A 9941-nucleotide genomic window follows, 5' to 3' on the forward strand; every position below is an offset into this window, starting at 1 on the left:
ATGTCACTTCTTCATTTTAAGACAAGCATTGGATGCAGAAGACCAATTCTAACTCGGATCTTCACGGGTAGTTGTCCAATGAGGGAGACAGGAATTTGAAAGAATCTGTAAAACGCAACTGATTTTGAACATGATGAACTGTTACGTGTATTGCAGGATGCATGTCAATTTTCGATCGAAATTTGCAGGGAGCTCGATTGTAAGGTGAGCTGCAAGCTACACATTCAACTTTTGGGTAATTCACGGGGTGTTTGGGTAGCCGCGTGGTTAAAGCGTTCGCTCGTTTGGCCGAAGACTCTGGTTCGTGACCCAAGTAGCATTCGCTATTATAATGATTCTTTGGCCTTCAAAAGGCAGCGTAAAACCAAATTCACTCACTCACTCACTCACTTTGGTCTTCAGCATTGGTGATCATTTCCGGTCTCGTATTTTATCAGTTACTCTCTCCATGTATTCATCGTAACCCGCTAAATATTGGTCAAATCTCTATATATTCCAGCACTGAAGAGGTCATCTCTATATATTCCAGCACTGAAGAGGTCATCTCTATATATTCCAGCACTGAAGAGGTCTACATCTCAATGTCTTACAATCACAATGTTTGCAGACTGTGTTTTTCTATATACAAAAGCATGGTGGTGGAACCCGTGAAGATCCGGGTTAGAATGTGCCTTCAATAACCCATGCTTGTCGTAAGAGGCGACTAACGGAATCGGGTGGTCTGACTCGCTGACTTGGTTGACACATGTCATCGGTTCCCAATTGCGCAGATCGATGCTCATAGTGCTGTTGATCACTGGATTGTCTGGTCCAGACTCGATTATTTACAGACCACCGCCATATAGCTGGAATATTGCTGAGTGCGGCGTAAAACTAAACTCACTCATTCACTCACTCATGGTGGATAGCGAATATTAGTTGTATTATTAGTGCTAAAAAACAAATACAATTTAAAGGTATTGGGATATGTATTGTGGTGAATATTGTGTCTTAAAATTAGCATATACTTAAGGACATACTAACAAAAAGTTTAATGTACAAATTCTTTTTCTCTTGGAATATTATATATACTCTTCCCCATGTAACAGAATTGTTTTAATTGTTGTATCAAATATTTTCGAAAATGTTTTTTTAAATTTGCATTGCCCTACTTCTCTAAATTCCTGTAAATGCCCATAAAATACTGTTGCAGCACTGGTTGCATGTTGATAGCATGAACCGGTATGGACACCTTGATATTTATACCCTTAAATAATTCTCCATTATCAGTACAGCGGGGCGGTGGGGTAGTCTTTTGGTTAAAGCGTTCGCTTGTCACGCCGAATTCGAAGGGCCGGGTTCGATTCCCAACATGGTTACAATGTGTGAAGCCCATTTCTGGTGTCCCCCGCCGTTATGTTGCTGGAATATTGATAAAAGCGGCGTAAAACTAAACTCACTAACGATAATTGAAGGTCAAGGTCAGCGTCAATTAACGGAACAAGGTTAAATTATTTTATTATGCACAGTGATATGATTACAATGAATAAACATTTATGAACATAGACGTACAAAATTCCTGTTATTCATGTTACAGAAATAAGAATCAATTTTATTCAACATGCTACTTGTCTTCAAACCGTGTTCAAATGCACTGTATTCTCTGATGAGATACGCCCATCCTGAATTAAGTCATGAAAGGGAGGAGGAGGGTCATGAGGATAAAGTCGTTTTGTTGACAGACATTTTAATTCAATAATGTAGGCCACTGGCCCATAATACATGCGGATATAAGTAGTACATGCATGCTGAATATAGGGTGAATATTGAAATTCAAGATTAATCATTTTATAATGGGGGATTTACTTCTTAATTTTAATACAGTGGAGAGGAATGTACTTAATGTTTTCTTTATAATTAGTATAAATGATGTTACAGGTAATTAAACACACAAAGGTTTCAATTGTTGGAGACTGAGTCTGATGGCCTGTGAAACACTTCTTTCTTACTTCAGAATATTTACCACGGATAAGTAGGACATGGAGCTCGTCTTCAACATAGTTTAGGCAACGTTGTGTTGAAGTGTTAAGTGTCTCCTTAAAATACGAGATCCAGAAATATTGATCAAATAATGAAATGTGACACGAAGTGGTAATTACAAAATGCGCAGATGATTCTAGTAGCCAATCAATGTAGATTTACACCAACATTTACCATATATACACCAACTATTCACAGGTTCAGCATTATTTTGCAACATGAGTGAATAGTTGGGTTGCACGTTTCAAAAAGCTATAAGGGACTGCATATTTGTTTTGCGTTCTACAATCTCCCTTTCCTCTCCATTCCAAATCCCATCCAATACCTTTCCTCGCTCAATCCCTTCCAAAGCACCATCACATCACAATCTATCTCCAACAAAATATATCCTCTCTCCGAAACCCGTAAAATCCATCTTGAAATAACTGACTTTAAAAATCACTTTCCTACCCTTGCCGAGCTAGGCTTGGATTATGCTGTAATATTTTGTCCGCCAAAATTACATGGCGACTTCCGTGAACATTTCAGACGATAGCGGGTTTTACAGATCATGTGTACCGTCAACTGGGCATCCAGAGATATTTTCATTATCATTCCGTGTGTTTAATCCAGGAATTCATATGATCTTAACTCCGCGAGAAATTATAACACTGATCTTGATTATCGATCAGATAGACAGAAAGCCGCCATTTTGTTTCAAGCAAATGATAGTGGTGTGATAGGTTGAATCTGATTGGTCAGTAGAAGGAACATATGAGGGACATAACTCGCAATAGCCACTGGTGGCGCAACGATCCATGCGCGAAATTTCAGCCTGCTTCGGCAAGTGTGGAAACTGGACTTTTTACTCACTTGCCTCGAGTGAGTGTGTGAGTTTAGTTTTACGCCGCTTTTTGCAACATATCAGCAATATTATCTTGCCTCACACATAAAATGTCGTTTTCTGATTGGCTGAGCGCTTGTCTTCTATTAACAAATTCAATGTACCTGAGCTACAGCTTACAAGCGAGTAACATTTTCTATGTACCCCGCTAGGAATGCCGAACTCAGTTGGTACTTCTTAGTAGTAATTCTTTATCTCGAATAACATTGAATCACGTAATGATGTACGGAAATTACCGATGTTTTGCGAATGCAAATCGATGGAAGGGAGATAACTCTAAATTTGTTTTTCTTGTCTTGTCGTCTGGTACTCCATACTATGATCCGATACCCGTGCTTCAAACAGTTCAAAATTACCATTGAGGTGTTCGGTAAGATAAATACGTTGTTCACTGGTCCCTCGGGGCCCATGGGTTGATGTACCCTCGATGTTTCTTTATGTTCCCTCGCCCTTCGGGCTCAGGGAACATAAACAAACATCGACAAAATGCTGGATAACATTGGGCATATGTTTGGTTTACTGGTTATATACGAGGGTACATCAGCCAGATTCATGATCAATGAAATGGCCCCAAAAGGTTAAGGTTTTCCAACACATATCGTTTATATCAAGAAACGTGTCAAGCCACCAAATGATTTTAGCATATTTTCCTGAGAATCCGTTTCTTTACCAGACAATCCAGTGATCAACACCATGAGCATTGATCTACGCAACTGGCATACGATGGCCTGTGTCAGCCAAGTCAGTGAGCCTGACCACCCGATCCCGTTAGTCGCCTCTTACGACAAAGCATGGGTTGCTGAAAGCTGAGGAGACGAGGGGGTCTAAATAACAGAAGGATGGAGATGAAATAGGCCGGATAATCGATGATGATTACAATATCAAACGTTCGGTCTCTGATTCTTGTTCCTCACTTTTACGGTACCCGTGTATATTAATATGTGTTTTGTACAGGACTGTAAGTATCAGTGCTTCAGGGTATGAGTATCTAAATTGCTAGCAAGTGCTTGTGGGTTTTCAGATTTCATGATCGGAAGAAAACTACGTTCCAACATCCTGATTACAAAACGGTTCTTACTCATTGTTCGATGCTCTTTCACCTGTTAGTCTACCATTTGGAGAAACCTTCATTTACTGAACCTTGACCTGCGTAATAGTTTTCTTGGCCTTGACCTTGATTTTGACCTTGACCTGCAGCGACCTGAGCACGTACTTCCGCCAACTGCCTCTGCATGTCAGCGAACTGTCTCCGCATTTCCCGTCGAGACTTGAACCCGATAGATCTTGCATAGCCACAGAAATAGCACGTTCCCATGATGCAACTTAAGGACAAGAGGAATCCCACCCCGGCCGACACACCGGACGTGGCGAGTAATGCTGTAGTGTCGGGGGTACAGCGAGTCGACTGTTTGAAGTCAGAGGACCGACAGAACACCGCACCGAGAACACCAAACACGACGCTAGCAGCGCAGAATGAAATACACATGACGTTGAAAACATAATGTAGAATGACCTGTAAAGAGATTGAACTGGATTATGCTGACTTAAAACCAAATGCATTAGAATGAATGAGTGAGTATAGTTTTACGCCGCTTTTAGCGATATTCCAGCGATATCACGACGTGGGCAAATGCATTAGATATAAAAAATAATGTACTTCGTACAATAACTAAACAATAGGTAAGAATAGGAGTTCCTTAAGTACCCCCATCTAAGTTTTTAAGAAAATACAAAGACATATAAGTAATGAAAACTACCTTATAAAATAGGCGGGGGTACGTAAGGAACTTTTTTCCCCACACCATGCACTGCATACGATAAATAAACAATCTATAATAGCCACACCATGCACTACATACAATAAATAAACAATCTATAATACCCACACCATGCACTACATACAATAAATAAACAATCTATAATACCCACACCATGCACTACATACATTAAATAAACAATCTATAATACCCACACCATGCACTACATACAATAAATAAACAATCTATAATACCCACACCATGCACTACATACAATAAATAAACAATCTATAATACCCACACCATGCACTACATACAATAAATAAACAATCTATAATACCCACACCATGCACTACATACAATAAATAAACAATCTATAATACCCACACCATGCACTACATACAATAAATAAACAATCTATAATACCCACACCATGCACTACATACAATAAATAAACAATCTATAATAATACCCACACCATGCACTACATACAATAAATAAACAATCTATAATACCCACACCATGCACTACATACAATAAATAAACAATCTATAATACCCACACCATGCACTACATACAATAAATAAACAATCTATAATACCCACACCATGCACTACATACAATAAATAAACAATCTATAATACCCACACCATGCACTACATACAATAAATAAACAATCTATAATACCCACACCATGCACTACATACAATAAATAAACAATCTATAATACCCACACCATGCACTACATACAATAAATAAACAATCTATAATACCCACACCATGCACTACATACAATAAATAAACAATCTATAATACCCACACCATGCACTACATACAATAAATAAACAATCTATAATACCCACACCATGCACTACATACAATAAATAAACAATCTATAATACCCACACCATGCACTACATACAATAAATAAACAATCTATAATACCCACACCATGCACTACATACAATAAATAAACAATCTATAATACCCACACCATGCACTACATACAATAAATAAACAATCTATAATACCCACACCATGCACTACATACAATAAATAAACAATCTATAATACCCACACCATGCACTACATACAATAAATAAACAATCTATAATACCCACACCATGCACTACATACAATAAATAAACAATCTATAATACCCACACCATGCACTACATACAATAAATAAACAATCTATAATACCCACACCATGCACTACATACAATAAATAAACAATCTATAATACCCACACCATGCACTACATACAATAAATAAACAATCTATAATACCCACACCATGCACTACATACAATAAATAAACAATCTATAATACCCACACCATGCACTACATACAATAAATAAACAATCTATAATACCCACACCATGCACTACATACAATAAATAAACAATCTATAATACCCACACCATGCACTACATACAATAAATAAACAATCTATAATACCCACACCATGCACTGCATACATGCACTACCCATACCATGCAAATATACAATAAATAAACAATCTATAATACCCACACCATGCACTACATACAATAAATAAACAATCTATAATACCCACACCATGCACTACATACAATAAATAAACAATCTATAATACCCACACCATGCACTACATACAATAAATAAACAATCTATAATACCCACACCATGCACTACATACAATAAATAAACAATCTATAATACCCACACCATGCACTACATACAATAAATAAACAATCTATAATAGCCACACCATGCACTACATACAATAAATAAACAATCTATAATACCCACACCATGCACTACATACAATAAATAAACAATCTATAATACCCACACCATGCACTACATACAATAAATAAACAATCTATAATACCCACACCATGCACTACATACAATAAATAAACAATCTACAATACCCACACCATGCACTACATACAATAAATAAACAATCTATAATACCCACACCATGCACTACATACAATAAATAAACAATCTATAATACCCACACCATGCACTACATACAATAAATAAACAATCTATAATACCCACCATGCACTACATACAATAAATAAACAATCTACAATACCCACACCATGCACTACATACAATAAATAAACAATCTACAATACCCACACCATGCACTACATACAATAAATAAACAATCTATAATACCCACACCATGCACTACATGCAATAAATAAACAATATAGAACACCCATAAACAACATATAATATATAGTACAAATCATTACAACATCCACAGTAAGTCACCGTAAACTACATACAATATATAGATAATATAAACTATAAACTACGTGGAATAACATACAAACAACATACAGCACCCAAGTATAAACTATACTGAACGAAAAAAAAAGAAACTTCGCACTTAATGAAATTAATTATATTGAAAATGGGTAGTTGAAGGTTGGAGACTACTATAATGGCCAAGCTGGGTCTCCACGGGTAATCTGGTAATCCAGGTCACGCAACAACCGGAACACGGAAACCATTTACGTAATGTTACATTAACAATGTTAACCTGTCCTAGTTAACCCTAAAATATACAATAAATAAACATCAACAATGGCACTGAATCTATATTTCTAATACACAACTGAGAAATATCAACAATGGGTATGAGAACAGCATCCATACGTATTAGAATATAAGTAACGAGCATTCAGAACTCAGGAGCTTTTCTGTGAATAATCATCATAAATGTTCTACTTACATAGGCCTTGACCTTGGGTGCAACGTCATCTTTGTTGAAACCAATGTTGGAAGCCAGAAATCCAAACGTGGCACCAATGGCAACCTAAAATGAGAAAATCATTGGAAGACGTGTACAGAGAAACGAAATCAACATCAGTATGTTCATTAACAAGGAATCTGGGGGGGGGGGTGGGGAGTTTTCATGTGTATGATACATTTTGTATGTCTGGGTTTTTTTAAATGATTGATCAAAAGTACATTCATAGACAGGGTCGCCAAAGAAAATCTACACGCAAGCACGCACTCAGTTGTACATGTGCTAGCTGAGAGGAAGCCACAACACACTGATATAGCACGAATTTCCCTCCTAAACCTAAGTTCAAGCTTTACAAAACATATTGTTTGAGGGCCATGCTTGATGTGCTGAAAGGAAATTGAATGTGTTGTGAAAATTTTGGACTGCTTTGGAGTAGGATGGTGGGAGGGGGATATACGAAATCGGGTACAATTTGTAGAACGGCGGTTCTGGTAGGAAGTAACGGTAAGACAATTTTGCCTGAAAAGTCAAACAGTTAAAAAACATTCCTCGGCCTTGGGGGATTCATTTACATTTTTCACATTAGGCTGATTATGGGTCGTCGTATCTGTAAACCTAGACTAACGCTTGGTCTCTGAATATATATATTTTTTTCGATAGAACGAACGATTCCTTTTAAACTGATTTGGTGAGTGAGTGAGTTTAGTTTTACGCCGCATTCAGCAGTAATCCAGCTATATGGCGGCGGTCTGTAAATAATCGAGTCTGGGCCAGACAATCCTGTGACCAACACAATTGGGATACGATGACATGTGTCAACCATGTCAGCGAGCCTGACCACACGATCCCGTTAGTCGCCTCTTGCGACAAGCATGGGTTACTGAAGACCAATTCTAACCCGGATCTTCACGGGTCTAAACTGAATTGGAACCCCAGTGAGAATGGACATTAAAAAGCCTGAGGACATCTAGACTTGTTTCATTTAGGGTTTTAGCGTTGCAAAAAGGACCAGGCAGCAGCGAAGATGATGCGGTTCAGGGACTGTGAGACAGACTACTGCAAACCACGGATGACTTACCAGTGCCCCGCTCCAGATGGGTATAGCGATAATGTACGGGAACTGGGGGTTCTCGGCAGCGAAGGAGACAGCAACGATTCCGACGATCACAGAGATGGTAGCCAGACCCAGCTGAATCAGACATATCTTCTTCAAAACCAGGAACCCTCTGTCTCGCAATTTCTTTACTTGTTCTGAAAATCAAAAATTCTTTTTCCATATTAGGATATCGATGACCATCTGGAATAGGTTCAGTTAGAGCGGTGATTGTATGTTTTTATTTAACAAGAATATAATAATCGCCTACTAATAAAACAGTCTTCTCTGGTGAAATATTTTGGGAGATGGACTGGGGACATGTAATTGGGAGGTTTGTTTTGCGCAAAGGTGCATGAGTCAATTTCTCGTAGGTGTCCTTAGGTCTAAAAGCAAACCGTATCGTGCCGGAGTGGGATATCTAATTTTAATAAGACTGGTGTATTTTCTGTTCTTAGTTAATTATTGGTGCCGGTCAAAACAGGCGGGACAACATGGTGAATATGGTCCATTGAAACAGGTGGAAACCAACCTGAACACCGCCACAGGGACCGATGGAGTTTCTACCTAGACTGACGCCACTGTAATCAATTCACACATACATACTTCTCTATTACGTCGGTAGAACTACGTCATTTCATACATATTCAAATATAATAGGGGCGGTGGGGTAGCTTAGGGGTAAAGCGTCCGCTCGTCATGCCGAAGGGCCGGGTTCGATTCCCCACATGGGCACAGAGTGTGAAGCTCTTTCCTGGTGTCCCCAACCGTGATATTGCTGGAATATTGCTAAAAGTGACGTAAAACCCAACTCACTCACTCCGATATAATAGTCACTGATAAAAGTATCTCACATATTTTTATGATACTCGGACCTCGTTGTATCGCGGCATTCATGGTATCGCGGCAAACGGTATTTCGGGTTTTCCGCGCGAGACACGCCTCCTAGCGGTGATTTGCATATGTAAATCGACAGCCAGACGTCAGTCGCTTGTTTACTTTTTAGATACCAGCAGGATGTATCGAATCTTCGTAAGCATTATGCAGCAGAAATATTAACATTAAACTCTTGAATCTAATGGAATCTGTCTGTATCCCATTCATCAAATACACGCTATAATATTTACGTGTCGTATATGACCCTTCCAACTCGATCTGAACTAGGTCGTCTGCATCTCATTGTTGCCATATAAGGTAGCGGAAATGACATCATGAGCTTTATTTATCTCCCGGTGAATACCAAAATTTGTAATTCAAATAAGGACACAAAACGTAAAAATGATCCCTGTTCGCTGAAAACGATTTTGCACACTCTAAACAAACTAGAAATGTAGAAAGGATTTTTATTTATACTGTTGTTCACATAATTATTTATTCATATTATAACATTATTTCTGATCATATTTTGCAATTGAAATATTGTTGAAAATCATG

At 38.2% G+C, this 9941-nt stretch overlaps 1 protein-coding gene across 1 annotated transcript; it reads right to left on the reverse strand.

The window, feature by feature from the left end:
• Positions 1-3812: 3812 nt before the first annotated feature.
• On the reverse strand, positions 3813-9404 carry LOC124266805. The gene is made up of 4 exons (XM_046701610.1): positions 9383-9404; positions 8493-8665; positions 7397-7480; positions 3813-4415 (listed from the first exon to the last, which is right to left on the reverse strand). The coding sequence occupies exons 1-4, from the start codon at positions 9402-9404 to the stop codon at positions 4011-4013; spliced, it is 684 nt and encodes a 227-aa protein (XP_046557566.1). The 3' UTR covers positions 3813-4010.
• Positions 9405-9941: the final 537 nt, after the last annotated feature.

The sequence above is a fragment of the Haliotis rubra genome, unplaced genomic scaffold (genome assembly GCF_003918875.1).
Source record: "Haliotis rubra isolate DU_JTF1 unplaced genomic scaffold, ASM391887v1 Scf128, whole genome shotgun sequence".
NCBI classification, from domain to species: Eukaryota; Metazoa; Mollusca; class Gastropoda; order Lepetellida; family Haliotidae; genus Haliotis; species Haliotis rubra.